Genomic DNA, 22,119 nt, shown 5'->3' on the forward strand with positions numbered 1-22,119 from the left:
AATTTCACATTGGGTGAAATCCTGCCCGTAGGAGCCTGTTTTGAACCGCCCTCGCCATGCACTTCCCCCCAGCTGCCTTTTGCCATTCTTTTTGTAGGTCACTTTATGTCATCCTAGGGTTGTTGAGTGACATTCGAATGAGCTGACAGTCATTACGGTCAGTGGAGTCATTTTCGCCCTCTGCCGTTCTGTAGCTTTGTTGTTCCCAATGTCTGCTGCTTGACCTTGTTCTTATGAACCTGCGGTTTTTGAAATTGTATGGATGGAAGAAACCGGACGCTCACTGCATCCCAATGTCAGGAAAGCCAGAATTGAACCCTTCTTTTCCTTACTCAAAACTTTCCTTTTCAACTTTTTTGGCATGGTCAATAGTTATTTTTTGATTCCAATAATTTTTGAGGTACTACTAGCACTGTTTTTGCCATCCAGCTGGTCCTGCTGCAAGAGGATAGTGATGACCACATACAGGAGCTTTTTTTTTTTTTTTTTTTTTTACTAATTATTTTTTCATTAACAAATAAGATTTAGTTCAGGTGATCGCCTAATCAGTGGCTGTGTTGGAATTAAACAGACACTGGAATGGAATGGCTTCCATACTTGTAGAGATGCTGATTTAAGAAAAAACTGCAGTGGTCTCTTAATTTTTTTCAGAGCTTTACATATTGATTATCTTTTAATTAGTTTTGTAGTTGGCATGATACATTGACCTGACTAATAGTTACAGAAGCATCTTCTGATACACAACCTTGGACACATATAATCAGTGTTGTTTCCAGGAGTCACTGGGTGTTTCGGGTCTTGCAACAGACACCCTCATCCTAGTGACCCGACCAAGGCTGATCAAACCCCGATCTTTGTCCAAGTGGCATTCTACTGCCCCCACTGCTCACCCCTCTTCAACCATGGCCATCTGGTTGCTTTTTCTGCTGCCTCAATGTTGTTGCCTATGGCTCTTCTTCGGTTAGCACCTGTTATGCCCAGCATACTGTAGGCCATGCTCAGGAAGTGACTGGCAAATCTCTTGGTGCCCACCTCAACTGGCATACACATGGTCCTCCATCCATTCCTCCGACAATCTTCTACCAGCTCTTGTTATTTCTCTCTCTTTATCTCTTGAGCCTCCTCCATCCTCTCCTCCCAGGGCACTGTCAGCTCCAACAATATCAGTTGTTTTGTGGCCTCAGAGACCAAAATGGTCTCTATTTAAACTGGGTGATGTGTGCTGGAATTTTCAGCTGCCTCACTAGGTTGACTGTCATCGCCCAGTCCCGGGCCATGGAGAGCAAACCTAAAGAGCAATTTTACAGTACTTTTCCTGGCTTTTGTCCTTCCTTGATTAAGTGAATGTCTTTGGCTGTAGCTTGGGTGTATCGGCAGTCCAGCTGATTGCCTCAGCAATGGATTTGAGGACCTGGTCATGCCTTCATTGATATCGACCCTCACCCAACGCCTTGGAGCAGCTGCTCAGGATATGTTCCAAAGTCCCTACTTTGGTCATAACATGGTCACTGCCCTGCTGGTTCGCTCTTCCTCGACTGAAGCTTGCACCTCCTCCTGTACCAGCCTCTGTCTCTCCTTTCCACTGGCAGAGTCATAACAGGTTGCTTTTAGACTCCCAAATCCAGCTCTTCCTTGCACCACTGTTCCTAGGATGACCTTGTGCTTCAGCCTAGTCTCTGCTTGCTGGACTGCCTCAGCTGCCCTCCACTTCCTCCCTGTCCTCACAACAATCCCTGCACCAGACACTTTGGCATCTCTGGATCCAGAGTACTATAGGTGTTCCCATGCCCGTTCAACAATGAACTCCTCCCTGACTGAGCTAAAGGGGAGCCTGAGCTTATTGTTATTCCCATATAGCCTGATGTTACTTAGGCAATGTGGTAGACCAAGTCATTTGCATAAATAGCTGCTCACCTTTTGCTCAAAACCTTCCACCACAATCATGGGGACCTCATAGATGAGCAGGGGCCAGAGGATTCTTGGTTGGATTCCATGCTGGTAGACCCAGGCCTTGAATCTGCCAGGGAACCCAGACTTATCCACTGATATCAAACATCCATCCAAGTCAGTACTGGTTGCCTTTTTGGAGTTTATGTCATTCAGACAGCAGTTGAAGACCTCCCCAAGGCTTTTCACTGGTCTCTCTGTGACTGATGGATCTGGTGTTCTCCCAGCCTGAAGTGGAATCTATTTGTAACCTCCCCTTTCTTTCAAATCAATGACCTGGACTTTGCAGGCTTGAAGCTCATGCGTGCCCACGACATGAGTCTCTCCAACCCCTGGAGGATCCACCTGGCTCCTAGTACTGCTGTTTTTGTCACTGTGAGGTCATCAATAAAGAGGTTGCTTATGGGAGGTTGCCTTACTTCAGACTTGCTGAGGGGGCCTCTGCACTCTGGTTCCGCTGCACCTGGCTCAGCGCAAAGAGGGTCACTGAAATGGTACAGCCAGTGATTATCCCCACCTTCCGCTGGTGCCAGTTAGCTGGCCAGTGGAGACTCTCAAGCTGAACTTGCTATAATAGTCCAGGATAAGGTCTCTCACCTTCTGTGGTACATGGTGTTTCTCCAGTGCAACCTCCACCAGCCTGTGGGGTATTGAGCCATAGGCGTTGGTAAGGTCCAGCCACACTACAGCCAGGTCCCCTCTGCATTCTCTTGCTTCCCTAATTAGCTGGGTTACCACGCCTGTGTGTTCCAGACAACCGGGAACTCCTGGTATACCTCCGTTTTGCACAGATGTGTCGATGTACTTATTGCTCAACAGGAAGTTGGAGAGCCTCTTAACCACGATGCTGAAGAAGATTTTACTTTCCACACTTAGCAAGGAGATGACTCGAAATTGATTAATGTTATCAGATTTCTTCTCTTTCGATATGTACACTCCCTCAGCATTCCTCCATGGCTGGGTGATCTTCCCTCTCCTCCAGATCACCTTCAGGGCCCTCCAAAGCCGATGTAACAACTTTGGGCAGTTTTTGTACACTTTATAGGGGACTCCACTTGGACCTGGTGCTGAGCTCGATCTTGCTCTCCTCACCACTTCCTCCAGTTCCCGTAGGCAGGGCTCTTTCAGGTCAAAATCTGCCAAAGGCTCCCGTGAGGTTATCAGCGCATCATATGGACCCAGCGGTTGTTCTCTGCTGGAGTCACTATAGGTGGCCTTGAGGTGGTCATTTATGGCATCCTTGGAGCAGGTGAGGTTAACTTGAATTGGCCAAGAATGTAGCCCTCTTCCTGGCTCTCTCCTTCCGCCTCCTTCTGTCAAATTTCTGTGAAACCGTAAGGTCAAGAGTTTTTTTTTTAGGATCATCCATGTCTGCTAGGCCGGCTCTTTCAACTTCACCCGCTGCCTTGTATTGCCTGATGCCTTGTATCAGCTCTGATGTTCACTATGAGATTGTCACTTCCAGGACCTGGCTTACATCCTCATCAAAGTGTTGTCACTCAACTCTCTTGGAGGATTTAGGCCACTTAATCCTTGGTGGGACCAAAGTGGCGCAGCCAGTTGTAATGGCTGCAGCTTGCTGGCTTTGGAGGCCCTGCGGGTTGTCGGGAGGATATCAGTTAATCGCCTCTGTCTAGTGAGCAAGACTAACTGGGTTTATGATAAAGATAACTTTGACACGCTAATCATAAGCCGTCATTGGGATGATTGGCCGGACCTTACACCAGTATGGCTTTTAATCATAATTCAGAAAATAAACACTAATAATGAAATGGAAATTTAGTCATAACTACAGCTGCAAAGTCATAACTTTATGTTGCCTTCACATGTCATCATAATTATTGTATAGCCTATACAAGTTCCCTAGTTGTTTACCTGCAGTCGCAATGATTTGGGTCCGTCAGTTCTGCCTGATAATGAACATGTTCGGACATATGCAAATATTGGGGGCGTACATATTAATGATCACCAGCGATTGCATCACAGGTTGCGTTATGTTGAGAATCATTATTTTTCTGTGGTGTTTTTCATGCATGAGATTTACATAAGAAGGAGGAGGCAATGGTGTTTGAGACTCACTGTATTTGATGTCCATGTACTGAACTCTTATTATTTCACTATGACAAGGTTAATTCAATTTTTCATTCTAGGGCACCTTTAAATACTGTACTACTATAGTTCTTTCAATAAAGTTGAAATTTAAAAAGACAACTCACAACACATGAAAACTCTGATTTTCTTGTACAAGGTCCTGCGGCTGCTGCTGCTGATCTGCAGTTTATAAGGTCCAGCTGTGATATTGCTGATGGTCAGAGATCCAGTGTTCTTGTCCAGCTTCAGTTTGTCTTTGAATCTCTCGTCATCAGTGTATGTCGTCTCTCCGGTCTCTCCAGTCAGTTGAGCTATGAGACTGTCTTCATCTCCAAACATCCACAGGATCAGATCATCTCTCTTTACTTCAGTAATAGGGTTTAGAGTCACATCTTTTCCCTTCATCCCTAACATCTTCAACACTGTCAGTGTGACAGCGGCACAAAGAACAAAAGAAATGCAGAAAAAAAGTTTCCATTATATAAGTGCGTGTGTATGCGAACAACAGAGTTTGACAATTACTATACAAAGATCATTCCGATAGGGATTTAAAATCAGCATGAATTGGCCACTACTGGCTGTCTTCTCAAACCAAAACTTCATATTAGTGTCTCAGTAGACCATAAATCCCATTTGAGCCTCAAAGACCATAAATCCAGATGGGAAGAATATAACATTTTGCTTTCTTTTCAGACTTCTGATGTAAATAATAGCCTAACGAAATGGAGACAAGGCCGCAACAGCACGTGTTTATTTAACAATAAAGTAAAACTTTGATCTTATGGTGCGTTTACACTTGGAAGGTTTGGTTTTCATGAACTGTATAAAAACAGAAAGACTTGAGATGCTCACCTCTGACAGCAACATTGCATCTCTTGATTTTGGTCAATTTGCTGCTGATGATCTTCAGTGTATAGACTCCTGCATGTTCAGTTGTGAGGTTTCTGATGTCCAGTGACCCAGTCTTCTCGTCCAGCTGCAGTCTATCTCTGAATCTCCCATCAGCGATGCCAAATGTTATGATCTTTGCGATCCCTCCTTTGATTTCAGCAATGAGAGAGTTGTCATCTCCAAACAGCCACAGTAACTGATCTTTTCTTTGTATTACAGCATTAGTCCTCAGAGTGACAGACTCTCCCTCATTGGTTGACACTTTCTTCACTTTGTATCATAGTAGCACATAGTAAAGGAAATGAGGAGATGATGTGACATGTGAGTCAGTAAAGCTTCATTGAGGATGTGTGTGTGTACTGGTATTGGTAAGAAAAATAAATAAAAATCATTTTTAACAAATACAACGTCTATATCGATGAACCAAAACATTGTGAATGGTGAAGCGAATATCATTGATCATTTCCTAACAAGGCCATATATTAAGATCTGGGTAGATAAAATGGTAAGCAGGGTGAGGCCAAGAGCTGTGAGAACGATGGTGTGATTGCTGATGGCATGATTGCCTGAGCAACACACCAGTCTGGAGTGTTTCACAGAGGAACTCCGGATTGATAAAGAGAGGAGTGATGACAGTGAAGGACGAGAGAGGTTAATGTGTGTGCGGCAAGGCAGTAACCATGTCTTGAACATTGGGAGGGACCAATTTTTCAATCATAATGAAATAGAACAGTGTAGGTCTAATTCTAGCAGGGAAATAATAATTTTGGGACTATTTGGAAATAATATTTAGCATTAAATATATGGTTAGTTACGAAATTCTTCACGTTAGTGAATAAATGTATAGATCCCCTATTAACATTTGTATTTCCTTAGTGGTCTGGTGGTAGAATTTTTGTAAACCGTGTCAAAGGTTCCAGGTTCTAATCCGCCCAATAAAATCAAAGATGATCATCAATGATTGTATATAAATTTAAGAGAATGGACATTTTTGTGATTTCATCCGAGAGAATAGAGTCTCCGCAACAGCATTAAGCGATAGATTGACACACTCTGTAATTTGGCCATTTCTAATTATTGGTCCCCCCCAGTGTCTACGGTGATTACGGTTACGGGAGGTGGTGCTCGAGCGATTGAGCAACAGGTGGAACGGAGAGCTTGCTGTCGTGCTCCTGGGTCGAGGTGGGGTTTTTACCATCAGTGAGAGGACGGAGAAGTTGCTGCCATTCGCCCGCAGGCCGGGCCTGCTGCTGTCCGCCATAATGGGAGGAGCAGGCAACCATGGGTTTGCTGCTGGGCCACTATAGCGGAAAAGCCATCACCTGCCGCCAGGAGGCTAAGGATTATCAAGCCATCCACCAAGAATCCAGTACCATCGCATGGCACCACGAGTGAGATAAAAAAAAAATTCTTCCTTCGGGGCCGATGGGGGTATGAGGCAAACAGGGCAAGGCAGAGAGTCATGAGAACGAAGTGAGGCCAGTGACGTGATTGTAACAAACATGTTGAAATGGGCAGGAATAAAGATCTGAGCGACTTTGAAGGGTCAAATTGTTATGGCATGGTGACTGGGTTGTGGGTTGCTCCCAGTCAGCAGTGGTGAGAATTTATCAACAATGTCTGAGGAGGAACAAACTGGCAATAGAGTGCTGGGTGCCCAAGGCTCATTGGTGCATGAGAGCAACAAGGGTTATCCCATCTGGTCCGAGCCAACAGAAAGTATACTGTGGTACATCACACAAAATGTTAATGATGGTTATGGGAGGAATTTGTCCCAAATCATATTGCATTACACTCTGCTACGTATGGGACTGCAGACCAACCAGAGTGCCAATTATGACCCTTGTCCACTGTTAAAAGCGCCTACAATGAGCATATAAGTGTCATAACTGTACCATGGAGCAGTAGAAGAAAGTCGCCCGAGTCTTGTTTCCTTTTAACTGTGCGACGATGACAAGAAGGTGGAGGGAGTGTGATGCTCTGGTCAATGTACCACTGGGTCCAGCCATTTACGTGAACGTAAATTTGACATCTACCTAGGTTTGCCAACTACCTAAACATTGTTGGAGACAATGTTCACCCCTGTACATGTACAGCAGGATAATGTACCTTACCACACTGCACACAGGAAGGTGGGACATGGTAAAGAGTTCAAGGTGTTGCCCTGGTCTCCAAATACCCCATGTCTCAATCAAATTGAGCAACAATTGTATTGCTGGATCAACAAGTTTAATCCACAGTGGCTCCACTGTGCAACATACAGGACTCAAATGATCTGCTGCAAATGTTTTGGTGCCAGAGACCAAAGACACCTTGTATAGATGGGCCTTGACGGGTTGGCACTGTTTTTGCAGCATGTGGAAGACCAACTACATTTCAGACAGTCATAATGTTTTGGCTCATCGGTTCATGTGTGTGTAATACATTGACCATGTAATACATTGGTGAAAATACAAAACAAATGGCAAAGTACAATAACTCATTGCGCACCTTTAACTATTAAAATAAAATGTTCTTTTCAATTAATCAAACTAAATAAACAGATACTCACAATTTATTGCGACTTTGAATCTCTTGTTTGTGGTTCCTCTGCTGCTGCTGCTTATCTGTAGTTTGTAAAGTCCAGAGTGTTCAGTTCTCGTGCCGCTGATGGTCAGAGATCCAGTCTTCTTGTCCACCTTCAGTCTGTCTAGAAATCTTCCATCAGTACCTTCATATGTTTCTCTGGTCTTTCCAGTCATCTGAGCTATGAGAGTGTCTTCATCTCCAAACGTCCACAGGATCAGATCATCTTTATTTATTTCAGTATCAGGGTATAAAGTGACCAGTACTCCCTCGTCCACTGATATCATTACGACTTTGTGACACACAGAAAGAGAGAAATACAAAGAAATTGTTGCTATTAGATCACATGTGGATGCTTGGTGTGTGCCAACACTGGTAATACTTCCACAGGACAGCACCTTAAAACATCAACCTGCTCCCTTGACACACTACCTACTTTTTTTCAAAAGTGTGTTTAACTGTTTAGAAGCAGATTGCCTAGAAGTGGCAAACTCCTCACTTCTCTATGGGTCTTTTCCAAACTCCCTTAAAACTGCAATAGTTAAGCCTCTCCTGAAAAAGAGAAATCTGGATGACTCCATATTGAGCAACTACAGACCAATCTCAAATCTCCCCTTCATTAGCAAGATAATTGAAAAAGTTATTTTCAGTCAGCTAAACAAATTCTTAAACTCAAACAGAGTTTAAGAATGTTTGAGTGTGTTTTAAGTACAATTACAAAGCAATTCATTGGTTTTGTTTAACTCTGAAACCATTTTCGAGTTGCGTTGTGGTAAAAATAGCTACGGTAGCGCCAGCTGATTGAGTAGTGCAACCACTCTACGTCATCAACCTAGAACGCAAACAAAATGCCGCCGCCCATGGTCCAAATATAAAATCGATTTTTTTAAATAACATAGATCTTTCATGGGTTTTCTACTACATATTTCAGTAAGAGACATTGTTTATGTTATATTAAGCCATACAAGTCTCAACACCATGGGATCCTTTTAAAATGTCCACCTCCACTCCATTTATTATCCTAAATTAGATGCACCTGGTTGAGGTCGTTAGCTGCATAAAGACACCTGTCCACCCCATACAATCAGTAAGAATCCAACTACTAACATGGCCAAGACCAAAGAGCTGTCCAAAGACACTAGAGACAAAATTGTACACCTCCACAAGGCTGGAAAGGGCTACGGGGAAATCGCCAAGCAGCTTGGTGAAAAAAGGTCCACTGTTGGAGCAATCATTAGAAAATGGAAGAAGCTAAACATGACTATCAATCTCCCTCAGACTGGGGCTCCATGCAAGATCTCACCTCGTGGGGTCTCAATGATCCTAAGGAAGGTAAGAATCAGCCCAGAACTACACGGGAGGAGCTGGTCAATGACCTGAAAAGAGCTGGGACCACCGTTTCCAAGGTTACTGTTGGTAATACACTAGTAAAACAGACATCATGCATGGCACGGAAGGTTCCCCTGCTTAAACCAGCACATGTCCAGGCCCGTCTTAAGTTTGCCAATGACCATTTGGATGATTCAGAGGAGTCATGGGAGAAAGTCATGTGGTCAGATGAGACGAAAATAAAACTTTTTGGTCATAATTCCACTAAACGTGTTTGGAGGAAGAAGAATGATGAGTACCATCTCAAGAACACCATCCCAACTGTGAAGCATGGGGGTGGTAGCATCATGCTTTGTGGGTGTTTTTCTGCACGTGGGACAGTTTTTACAGCATTTACACAGCATCGTGGGACAGCAATTACTGAATGAGCACTGTGCCACTGTACGTCCGACTCCCCCATGATCGCACCTTATCTATGCATCATCTTTTTATTCTTTTTATAACTGTTTTACTTTACCTTTGTTCTTATTTTTGGTTATTGTTATTATACATATTTTTTAATTGTCTTTACAACTGTATATTTCTATTTTTTATGCATCTGTTGATTATTGTTCTTGGTTAGGGCTGTCTGACTGGAAGAGACTGGAGAAGGAGAGCAGTGTGCTTCGCTTCAATAGACGAGATTCATTATGACTAGAGAGGTATGTATTAACTCGTCTTAGTTAAGAGAATTACATAGTTTATTATGAAAAAGCGGTGGAACAAGCTTAATTAGTGAAATAACTGTAATGAAGACGTGATCATTATTATACTGAAAGACTTGAGATACTCACTTTTGACAGTAACAATGAATCTTTGATTTGACGTCCCTCTGCTGCTGATGGTCTGTAGTTTATAGACTCCGATGTGTTCGGCTGAGATGTTTGTGATGGTCAGAGATCCAGTCAAACTTTCCAGCTTCAGTCTGTCTTTGAATCTCCCATCAGGACCATCAAATGTTGTCATCTCTTTAGTCTCTCTTATAATTTGAGCTATGATATTCTCTTGAGGTCCAAACATCCACAGTATCTGATCATTTTCCTGTATTTCAGCGTCAGTCTTCAGAGTGACAGACTCCCCTTCCTTCCCTAAAACTGACTTTGTTTCATCTGTCGTAACCACGAATAAAAACAGAGAAATTAGTAGATTGTACGTGATTGAGCAAATGGACACTTCAGTAACACTGAGAAGATTCTGTGATATAATAATCGATAACAATAATCGATATGACATTTACAATACTGTTGTACGTCAAAATAGTAGTTCAGTTAGTCAAATTCTTGCTTTCTACGCTGAAATACTTACACATTTTACTTTCTTTATCTTCAGAGTCTTTATCCATCTCATCAACAGCTAGAATCAGATAAATTAGAAGATGTTAGGTGAGTTTGTAGATGAAGACAATGTGTCATTTTTTAATGTGCTCTAAATATCAAAATGTACATGTGTTGTTAACATGAGCTTTATTATTAATGTGAATTAATTACTCTTGTTAAATGTTCATGTATACATTTAAGCTAATATTAGCAGTATTTAAGGATATTTGAACCGTACCGTTAATATTCCTCAATTAAATTAAAAAAACTAAAATTAACTAAAAATTTACATTTTGTCACCATTTATTTGCCCTCATGTCATTCCAAACATGTATAACAAAATATTTCCTTTATGATTGAAATGACATGAGGGCATATACGTAATTAATCTAAAAGTTTTTGCTCAGCTATTTATTTAAAGGTGCAGTAAGTGATTTCTGAGAGATACTGTTGATATTTGAAATTGACACCCAAACAAACAAACCCATCCTTCATTGCTCTGTAACTTTAGATGAATCAATGACAACAGCATATCTTGGTTCTGTGAAACAGCAAAAACCAAAGTCACTCACATATTGAGCGGAAACAAAGCAACCTCTGTGTCCATTTCCAGGCCTTTCGCGCTCTCTAATGTCTCTCCAGCGCTAGGAAACGTTTCCGATATTAAAGCAGGACCAAGCTCTTGCCTGACTGTAACCCTTCTTCTCCTAATTATATTCCTCTGACCTTTTCCTCTTTGGTGCTATATCAGCCATTTCTCTTTCTACAGTCTTTCTACATGTCCCGCTTGCTCATACTCTCAGACTCCACCCCCATCATTAGTGGATATGCCCCCTACTGCTGATTGGCTAAAGGAGTGCTGTGGTGCTCGGTTAGGGGCAACTATGGTCACAAGTTCAGTCATTACCAATGAAGTTCAGCAGAACTTGTGACCATAATTTGCTAAAGATGCTTTTGGGAACCGCACCCCTGATTGGCCTCATCCTCTAGTTTTTTGTCCTATTTACACAGCCAGGATTATGTGCAACACACATACACAAAGAGAGAGAGAGAGAGAGAGAGAGAGAGAGAGAGAGAGAGAGAGAGAGAGAGAGAGAGAGAGAGAGAGAGAGAGAGAGAGAGAGAGCGAGAGAGCGAGAGAGAACAGACATCTAGAAAATATTTACAAAATTGTTTGTTTGGCTGTCGATTTTAACTTTTCAACAGCTTTCTCAGAAATCGCTTACTGCACCTTTAAATATGAAAAACTAATACAAATGATGACAAGATATTATGTGATATATCAACTCACTTATTAAACAGAAGCAGCATCAAATGATTAAAAAACACAAGTGCAGCGCCATCTCCAGAGTTTCTGTGTAAGTCTGAAAGCATAAGCTGAATGAAGCGACACACAGTGACACAAACACACGTCAGACAGCACATGTTAAACAGCCACAGCAGGAATACATGCATTAGTATATTAATGTCATACAGCTCAATACTGGACAATCACAATCACTTCATTAATTAGTGCTCTAAATGAATCACAAACAGAAGGTGGTAAAAAAGCAGAAATATTAAATATGAAAACTACATTAGAACTCTACTGTCAGACGATAATCTTGTTTTTCTCGCTGTATCAGCTTTAAAACTTACACGTTATTACTTGATGTTCAACGTCTTGTCAGTCAGCACAGAAACAGAGAAAGAAGAGATAATGAGCAGATGTCAGTAACACTGCAGGATCAAGAAGATACCGTACGGTTTTTCACGTTATTTCTTCATCATCACCATTTTTGAACTCATTTGAAAGCTTTACGCGCAGTTTAAATGGTTATTTGCTGAAAATCTCTCTCTTTACTGTAGTGATCAAATATTATTCATAATCAACCTTGTGTTGTGATTCACTTTAAAACATGCAAAATGGTTTCAATATACTATTGCGGCATAAAGAGCCCCGGACGTTGACATTTCAGACTTCTAGCTGATTTTTTGCTTCAACTATCCCTTTAAGTGTGAATTAACAACTCAAACTAATGACATGTGATAAACTCATTGACTCGCATGACATATCAGTGATATTTACAGCATACGTACAAACAAAAAACTCTCAGCATCATTCTCTTAGTTTTCAAATACATCTGTGAGGTGCTAGGCAGTCCAGAAACAATTCAAAATGGCCAAAAAATACAGCAGGAATGAGTTTAGGCCAACTTGTGCAAAATTACAGGCTTCATTCAAGAATTAGTTCACTTCAGAATTAAAATTTCCTGATAATTTACTCATGTCTAATGTAAGCAGCAACCGCCCCCAGTTTCTGTTGAAGCCAATACGGAAGTGACTTAACCTGAAATTCCTCAACTGGCCACTAGGGACAGGCTCCAGAAGGGAGCAGAATCTCATTGAGCCCTATGTGAAAATTCTCAACTTTACAGCAGAAAAAAAATGTTTACAGGCTGGTACAAATTGTGATTTTGGTCTATACAGCTAATTTTGCCCTTCATGACAACTGTGAGGGAGTGAATTTTTTTATAATTCATATGTTTACATTATATAAAGCCTTAAAGTTCTGCATAATTAAGGGCGTGGTCACTTTGAGTGACAAGTGGATAGCCGTTAGTCTGCTGTCTGCTCCGCCCACATCTGCTCCTTTTGCCCATTTTCTTTTATCCGGGAATGACATACGATGATGCATTCGCAAGATGGCAACGCCCAGCTCGTCTCTACTTTAAGCTTCAGAATGGCTTATCGAAATCCTCTGGGTGACGTCACGATCCATATTTTTTTACAGTCTATGATAATATTTTTAGGAAAACATTCCAGGATTTTTCTCCATATAGTTAACTTCACTGGCAATCAATGGGATGAAGGTCCAATGGGATGAAGGTTTCCTGCACTGAAACTGCAGTTTTGACCTTCTTTTTCTCCCTATAGTGGAAATCAAGGGCAACCTGGTTGCCCTTGAAGTCCACTATATGTAGAAAAATCCTGGAATGTTTTCCTCCAAAAACTTAAAGGGGTGATGAATTGAGAAATCAGAGCTTTTGATATTTAAAAGGTCATGGTAAGATAAGAATATCCTCTAAGTTTCAGAGCTGAAAACTTTCTTGTTAGTCAAAGAAAAGCTTTTATAGACACCAGGCTCAGCAAACAGTCCTGTGCTTCATACTTCTGTCATTACGCGATGAAACACCGCGTATACAGCGCGTCTAATCCAGAAACCCCGCCCACCGACTCATGGGCCTTTCACACAGAATGAAATCCATTGTGCTAAGAAGAAATCCATTAATTTCAATGGCTTGCGACGCACAAGGACGGTTTGTTGCTGCACCGACCAAAGCGCACGCGCAGCGGGGCACACCACAGATGAGCTTGCACATGCCGTAGTCAGAGTTAAAAATATTTTAACTTTTGCCGCTGTGGTCTGTGACGATTACCCGCGTTGCCAATAGAAACGGTTCATTGAAACGAGCACGGAAAGCAAAATGGATGGACAGCTTGTACTGTGCCTAGCGAACTGTCGAACTGCTCCCTACTGAGCTGAACGTACACATGGAAACGGTTGCTGTGGAAACGGAGCTCCTAAGGGTTTCATGCACCCACAGCCTCGCTAGCGCTATAGATCGCTTCTTAGCACGGGGTATATTACGTATTTGCCCCTGAACGAATTAATAGAAATAGACATAGAATTCCAGCTAAAAAGTTTGAAAAATCAGCCTACTTTCCTCTGGCCAGCGAAGCGCATATCCCGTTGTATCTGAAGGGCTACGCTGAACCCCGCGGCACACGCAGTGCATTCCACATCCTCTGTGAAAGGCCCATAATAGAGGGCTCATGCTATATCAACAACAATTTTAAACATGCCGAGGAAGAGAGCAAGATATTGCGCTATTCCTGGTTGTGGAAGAACACAGTCGCTGCTTAAGCTTCCTGCGGATCCTAATATTAGGAATGTGTGGTTGAACTTTATTTTTATTGAAGTTTCAGCTCACATGGAGAAGACATATTCACTTCAGTTCACTGCGGAATCGTTTGTAAACAAATCTCGGTTGATGCTGGATTTGGATCCGACAGGAATGGTGCAACACACTTATGTGAGTAAAAAGTGTTTTTATATGTAATAGTACTGCATTGTTATAGATTGTTTTGCTGATGTGTACGTGTCTAACAGAGCATACCTTTACAGGGTATATGCAGGAATCCTGAAGTTAATTTCAATACCTTTTTAAGACTTTTTAAAGACCTTCTCAAAATATTTTAAGACCTCATCGCACTTCAAGTTCTAATCGGCAACAAACCTTTAATAAACAGTTGTAGTCGAATGTAGACTTAAAATCTCTATCGTAGGCCAATTTTGTATCGTTTATATTGCATATCTGTTACGCAATGTATGGAGGGCGACACATTACCTAACTGCGCATTTCGCAAAATACATGACGTCACCCGTAGACAGCGCTCGCCAGGGATGGAGATTAACTTTTTCAAATTCTACCACACAATGTTTTTACCAGACACTTTTTGGTTTTTAACTGATAATGTGTAACTGCATGTGAAAATTAATACTACAAGCTCTAAAATACTTAAGCCGTTTATTTAATCTCAAGTCTCAATGAAATACTGACATTTTCACGATGATTTGTGGTCATTTATGGCTTCCAGTTTTATGGTTTTTAGTCCCATGAATGAAACTATTCGTTCTGGCATCTTTGAAGCGTGTTGACAACATACTGAGCAGAACATTATCAGAATGGGATGCACCGAAATCACAATTCTTGGCCGAAACCAAAAAAGAAGAAACCAAAACCGAAAACTGAAAAATAAAATTCAAACTAAAATGTTTAACTCGACCTCACTCGTGTACATTAAATAATAATGCACATGCCTACTGGCCTGCAGAGGTGCAGAAATTGAATAAAGTAATCAAATGTAAAATAACTGCATATTTAACTGTTTAAATGAAAGATGAATCCTTATTAAACTTACAAAAGCTATTCAATCAAGAGCATTGTTTAATGTCAAACTAAATATAAGGACATCACTCAGGCAGCAGTAAAGGCTACTGCGCCTTTAAGACCTGAGGCAGGGATATGCTCGTCTTTCTCGACTATACAGTTCACTTGAGGCATATACAGACTGTGTCTGCTAGGATACTCATCAAGATGGACATGTTGACATACTTCTTGTGCGAGTTGGTCCGTGTAAGCGCAAGATTTGAAAGAGAACTCAATATTTGCGCGCTGTGAGACGAGCACGCGCTGTCGGATGATGCACAGAGACAGATCTTCTCTCAGCGCGCGCGAGTCTCACAGCGCGTCTTCACGCGAGTGATGACGGAGAAAACGACTGGTCATCTGCGCACATACGGCAGCACTCGCATGCATTGGACAAAGTTTACAAAGAGGTGAAACAGCTCGGTAGGTGAAGCGAGTTTACCCTCCACAACTCTAAATCAGCCGCATTTGGCTGGTGGCGGCGCTAATGTCCATCCCTGGCGCGCGCGCTCCGAGCCGATCTCAGACTGAGCGCCCCGTTGTTTTTTAACACTTATGGGGATGAAAATAAATATATTCATAAATACTTTTTGGAGTCAAACTCTTTTGACAAAGCTTGAACAAAATACTTTCAAAATTTAAGACTTTATAAAGCCGTGATAAGACTTTTTAATACTTTATAAGGGTCTTAATTTTCCCAAAATTGATTTATCACCTTTTAAGACTTTTCAAGACCCCGCGGATACCCTGCTTTAGCACGCTGGACTCAGACACGTATGGGCCAGGGCTCACAGAGCCCGGCAGGCCGATGAATCTAATAATATTCTGTTCTTGTTCTGCTATTTTCTCTCTCTCTCTCAAGTTGACATATGAAGGATGGCGCGCGCGGTTCGCGTTTATATCGTCCGATCTTGCGGGCTATGTGTAATATAAAAATAATAGTCCAATCAATCGCGGGTGGATTAGAAATAAATCATTGTGTTTGTTTGATAAGACATTTACGAGCCCTGTGGTCGAGATAATCATTCTGGTTGACGCTTCTCCCTCATTCTCTCCTCTCTCATGTGAACTGACAGGGGAGCTGAAGCTAATTGAATATGCAAATCTTATCCAATCCTAGCTGTGGGCGTTAACTTCCAAGTCTCCAGTGCGGCAAGCCCATCAAAACCCAGCCTTTGAGAGAGCCTCAAAACCAGTGTAGAAAATAGCCTTTTACTTATTAGTTATGATGTTTTTGAATGTAAAAACCACATGAACGTCATTAGTTGACCTCAGACAACCGTTTAAAATTTTTTTAAAAGCCAGTTTATGACCCCTTTAATTTCTTTTCAACTGAAGAAAGAAAGACATGAACATCATGGAGTAACATGAGTAAATTATCAGGACATTTTAATTCTTACGTGAACTAATCCTGTAAATATTACAAGCAGAACTTGTGGTATAAATTCATTATACAATATAAAACATATTATACATATAAGCTCTACTGTGGTGCAATAAAGCTGTTGTTTCTCTTGCTGTAATCTACGAGAGGTAATACTTACCCATTAAATGTTTTAGATCACAGATTCGGTGGCGATAGTAATAAACACCAGCAGCTGAAGCTGAAGACACCAGCAGAAGAACAACTATTCCTGCCACAGCACCTGAAGACAGACCTGAACCTGGAACGGCTGAAGAGAAACAGTCATTAGTGTGTGTGTGTCTGATCTATAACACACACTATAAACATCAGCTCTATATAACCTGAGTGAAGATATGATACTGTATGATGAAGACAGACATTAGTGTGTGTGTGTGTGTGTGTGTGTGTGTGTGTGTGTGTGTTCTATAACCACACACTATAACCATCAAGACCTGAGTTATAAATATAGTCAGTATTTATAATAGATTATTTACATGTGTCAGATAAATTAATAAAAGGTCTGTGAGAGAAGTTATATATTATTGGAACTCACAATCAACAGTAACATTGAATCTCTTGAATATCGTCTGTTTGCTGCTGCTGCTGCTGATCTTCACTGTATAAAGCTCAGAGTCTGTGGTTCTGGTGTGTGTGATGTTCAGAGATCCAGTCTGATGATCCAGCTTCAGTCTGTCTCTGAATCTCTCATCATATAATGTTGAGCTATTGGCCTCTATATCAAATTTAGCGATGAGTTTTCCTTCATCTCCAAACCTCCACACAATCAGCTCATCTCCATGTGTTTCAGTCACATCAGTCTGAAGAGTGACAGAATCTCCCTCCATCACTGACACACTCTTCATTTCAGCTTCACCAATATCAATAAAAGCATCTTTAGACTCTACAAGAAGCAGATTCACAATCAGAGATTAAACATATTGAACACTTTTACTGGCAAAGATACAGTCTTTCTTGTACTATAAAGTAGCATAAAATCAACATCACATCCGTCATGTGATTGGTCTAAATATCAGTCATGTGATCACCTGCGGGCTAATCACAGCTGTGACGATATTCAGAACAACAGCACGACTGTGATATTTTCAGCAACAATGTTGAACACTTTATATTTTGTTGTTTTATACTTTATACCCTTTATACTCTATGTTTTGGCTGCACTTTGAATCTCAGTTTAATTCGGTTTAATTTGTGAAACAAAAACATGAACTCCTTTTTAATACCGTGTGAGTTTGTATGTCTGTATTCATAGTGAATATATATTTTAGCCAGTTTTAGTTATTCAAAAATAAAAATAAACAAGTTTTAGTTTTTACTTTTATAAAAAATAAAGCAAAACATTTTTTGTAAAAAAAAAAAAGAAAAAAAGAAAAGAAAAGAAAAGAAAAAAGAAAAGAAAAGAAAAAAAAGTTTCTAAAAACTAGGGGTGACCCCTAATAGTCGAAGATTCGATGCATCGATATGCAGGACCAGATTCGATCACTGATCTCATGGTCGAATCTTCGGGTGTTATGAAACGAGGATCATACCATTTTGGCAATATGGGGGTGCTCAATAGTGTTATAAAGACGTGTCGCGGCACTGAATGATCGCCCATTTAAGGGCACTGAGCTTCGCACCGGACGCGCCATGCCTTTAAAATTTGAACACATACACCGACGGCGGCATTCAACGCCTGTCCGCGGCGATTAAATGTATATTTCCCTCAAATCGTGAATGTACTGATTTCACCCTGTGCTACAAGATACACTCATCGTGCAGCTCTTCTGTCAGAATTCGATTCAAAATTGAGCTCGCGCGTATATAATGTTCACGTCTGCCTGGTGTGAGATACCTGAGACGCGACGCTGAGCTTCAGTCCGGTGTGAGACCCCCTATAGGCACAATCGGCTTAAGAACGTGCATATAAACGCACTTAAAGTGTTCTTTTCCTCTCTAGGCAGGTATTTTGTTTAGGTTTATTTATCAAAATGTTCTTTTATATATTTGTGTGATGTTCTGTGTTTCGATCGCGGCTTTTAAATATTATGAAAGAACGGTTAATTTACAAATGTGTAGTGTAGCCTAGTTTTGATCACTTTATTAAAAGTGGTGGCTGTGTGCCGTGTGTAAAGTCAAATAAAATTAGTCTTAGCCTCCTGCTGACTAGTGTCCTGCCCTTCCCAACCCGTTGACTTTTGGTCGACCATAGACCATTTCATTTGTTGTTTAAGCGCTGATTCTGACTGCCATTTATTTTTGGCATATGAGTTTATTGTTGATTTCACATTTATGAAAAAGCATTTTACTATAGTTCTGTAGATAATGCTGCTTTTGAAAACAACAAATTAAACAAATAATAAAAGTGTCCTTACCAGAGACAGTAACACTGAATGTCATTTTTGTGGTCCCAGTGTTGTGGTTGATCTCTAGTTTATAAAGTCCAGAGTGTTTGATTCTCATGTTCCTGATGGTCAGAGACCCAGTCTGATCCAGCTGCAGTCTGCCTCCGAATATCTCAGTGAGATAGGGATATGAGATCTCATCTCCATTGAGTTGAGCGATAGTAGAACCTTTATCTCCAAACCTCCACAGTATCATATTAATCCCCTTTATTTGAGTGAGATCAGTGTTCAGAGTGACAGAATCTCCCTCCATCACTGTCTTCACTTCATCTGCTTCAGCACCAAACACTCCTGCAGAACAAACAGAAACCGATTCTCAGAGATCAAACTCATATAACACTGCTGCTGAGATCATTTGTTCTTGTGTAATAATACATTTTAAATTATTAACTAACTGAACTGGATAAAGAACAGACAATCTAATACCTTTACATTTATTCTTTCAACACATGCTTTCATACAAAGCTATTAAAATGAGAAATACAGTATGTTTTGGGCTGAGTGAAATACTATCCTTACTGCCCATGTAAACCAGTAATATCATTACTTACATAGAAGTATTAATGTAAATTAATCATCTGGGCCATTTACTTCACACTCTTCACACAACATACAATTTATTTTCCAACATGTAACTCTGTCATGTTTGGCCTCTTCTGACAAACTGAACAAATGTGTTAGTAATATGATGAAATCACTGACATTGAAGTATCCTAATGTACAATCGAGGACCTTTTGCTTAAACATGAATTAAGGAGAATATGTTAATGAGCCTTTCTCCATTTGCCTTTAGGTTTATGGTCTTCTGGTTTCCGTGTTTCTATTCCACACATTCCCGATTCCAAAATAACTTTTCAAGATTGATGTACATGCATCGGCAGAACATGAGAGGCGGCATTTACATTAAAAGGAATGGCATCTAACACACACGACACTTTACTTAGTGGCAATTCCAGTATTCAGTGAAATGTGCCAATGAAAATTGTGGAACATGACAGTTTGTGTTGTGGGACCTCCAGGAATAAATGACACATAAGTGCAGTGTTCATGGGCTATACTAATGAAATCAAAGGTGCTATAAGTTTGGTGGTATAGTTTTTCAGGGTGCTTGTTGTTTTAAAGGGACAGGTGAACCCAAAAGGGAAATGCTGTCATTTACCCTCCCTCACGTTGTATGAGATTCTCTCTTCTGTTGAACACAAAAGAAGTGTCAGTACAATTTGTCCAACACTGGCAAGCACAGGATAAATAAAAAAATGTCTACAGTTGAGAAAGATCAATGGTGGTAGCATGTGTGTGTTTGTTTGTCAGTGAGTTAGATGATAAAACATCTGCAAAAACAAAGTAATCAGAAACTAGGTTGTTAGTGCAAAACTAATTTTCACAATATTTTGTATTAGGTTACACTTGGCTATAAAAGGATATTAAAGAAACTTATGTTATTAATATAAACGTATTGTAATATATAGTCTACACACAAGTCGCATGTAATAATACATGCAGCTGGACACAAGATATATAAACCTCATAGTATGGAGAAGACTAATTGTTTTTGTAAAACTTGGTATAGTAGGGCCCTATGAATCCTTTTATTTATTTTTTTCCCAAATTTCGTTTTTCAATGAATAGAAAAATCAATTTAAGTTGTTTTATGTTGTTTTCATAAGCCCCATTCTCCATGTTGTAAAAATCGTACTGCGCTGAAAATGTTGCTGAAATTTTATTGTTTATGTTCCCAAAAAAAAAAAATATATATATATATATATATATATATATATATATATATATATATATATATTTTTTTTTTTTTTTTTTTTTTTTTACAAACAAAATAAATTTACAAATTAAAATTATCACAAGGTTTAATGTTCCACTTGTGCTGTTAAACTAACTATTCCAGCCAGAACACCTGAATTATTACGCAGATTTCCAATAGAAGAGCAGATTCAGAATATTCTTACATGAACAAATTATCATTTAATTTATTTACTGTTATGCTCTTCTTTTATCTTACCTTATGGAGCTTTAAAACTGTTATCCCTCTGGGAATGACTGAAATAACATCAGTGCTTCTTAATTGGGCTTCATTAGAAGAATTTTTGACTTTAAATCTTGAAAAATTAAACTTCTTTAAACTGTTGAATCTGTTAAAACATATACGACATTCTGTCATCTTAAATCTGTTTTTTTTCTTTCAATCACTCTTAAGATTTGCATGAATTTTTTTTGGAATCACTAAGATTAAAGAAATGTATTTTCAAGCATTTTCAACAGTGATAATAATAGAAAATATTTATTGAGCAGATTTTTGAAGGGTGATGTGACACTGAAGAGAGCTCAGCCATCACAATATTTATATATATATATATATATATATATATATATATATATATATATATATATATATATTAAATAGAACAAATATTTCACAAAATTACTTATTTTTAATCGGATGCATCCTTGGTGAACATAAAAATAAATACTTTTTAACAGCAGTATTATAACAAAACATGCACACTTTAGTTTTCTCAAGACACTTTAATCCAAATTGCACTTATTTAGACCTATTAAAAGCCACACATTCATGCTTGTATGTGGTAAGTTATTTCATGAACAAAAAAGAACAAGAATTTAATAACAATCACACCAGGATAGATTAAAACTTCTTAGTCCACAAATTATACAGGTTTATTTCAGTTATTCATTCAATATATGATAACAATTAGTAAAAGACTTTCCTAAGTTGAAATCATGTCATGGTACAAAGGACGAGAAGACCAGAATGAAATTAAATCAATATGACTACAAGTTAGTTAAGTTTGCCTAATGCTTTCAGTCAGGTCGACTGCACAAACTAATAAATGCGTCATAAATGCAAACAATTAAAGTTTAGGTATAGACAATGAAACCATTTACCCTTTATTGCAATAATTTATTAAAACTGCTGAGATGTGTTGCTAAAATGTTCAGTTCCACGCGCATTTCCGGGAAACTCATGAATATTAATGTGAGCCCCGCCCACTGGAACAGAAAATCTCAAAAATCCCAAATCTCATGATGACAGCGGCACAGATGAATGGAAAAGAAGGCGGGTCTCGAGCGCAACAAGTTGAAAAAAAACAACGGTAAAAGATGGTCATTTAGCGAAAACTTGTTTTCCA

At 39.8% G+C, this 22,119-nt stretch overlaps 1 protein-coding gene across 2 annotated transcripts in view; it reads right to left on the reverse strand.

Moving 5' to 3' along the window:
* LOC137040109 (uncharacterized) overlaps positions 1–22,119 on the reverse strand; it is a 29,267-nt gene that overhangs the window by 6,542 nt on the left and 606 nt on the right. The window contains exons 2-10 of one of the 2 annotated variants that reach the window (XM_067415518.1): positions 18,929–19,249; positions 17,110–17,457; positions 16,696–16,824; positions 11,817–11,840; positions 10,168–10,215; positions 9,657–9,971; positions 7,481–7,786; positions 4,891–5,199; positions 4,164–4,460 (exon numbers count right to left, since the gene is read on the reverse strand). In XM_067415518.1, the coding sequence (XP_067271619.1) occupies positions 4,164–4,460; positions 4,891–5,199; positions 7,481–7,786; positions 9,657–9,971; positions 10,168–10,215; positions 11,817–11,840; positions 16,696–16,824; positions 17,110–17,457; positions 18,929–19,249 (2,097 nt within the window). The remainder of the gene's footprint in view (positions 1–4,163; positions 4,461–4,890; positions 5,200–7,480; positions 7,787–9,656; positions 9,972–10,167; positions 10,216–11,816; positions 11,841–16,695; positions 16,825–17,109; positions 17,458–18,928; positions 19,250–22,119) is intronic. The other variant, XM_067415519.1, reaches the window with a different exon arrangement.

Source organism: Pseudorasbora parva, chromosome 14 (genome assembly GCF_024679245.1).
Source record: "Pseudorasbora parva isolate DD20220531a chromosome 14, ASM2467924v1, whole genome shotgun sequence".
Lineage (NCBI taxonomy): Eukaryota > Metazoa > Chordata > Actinopteri > Cypriniformes > Gobionidae > Pseudorasbora > Pseudorasbora parva.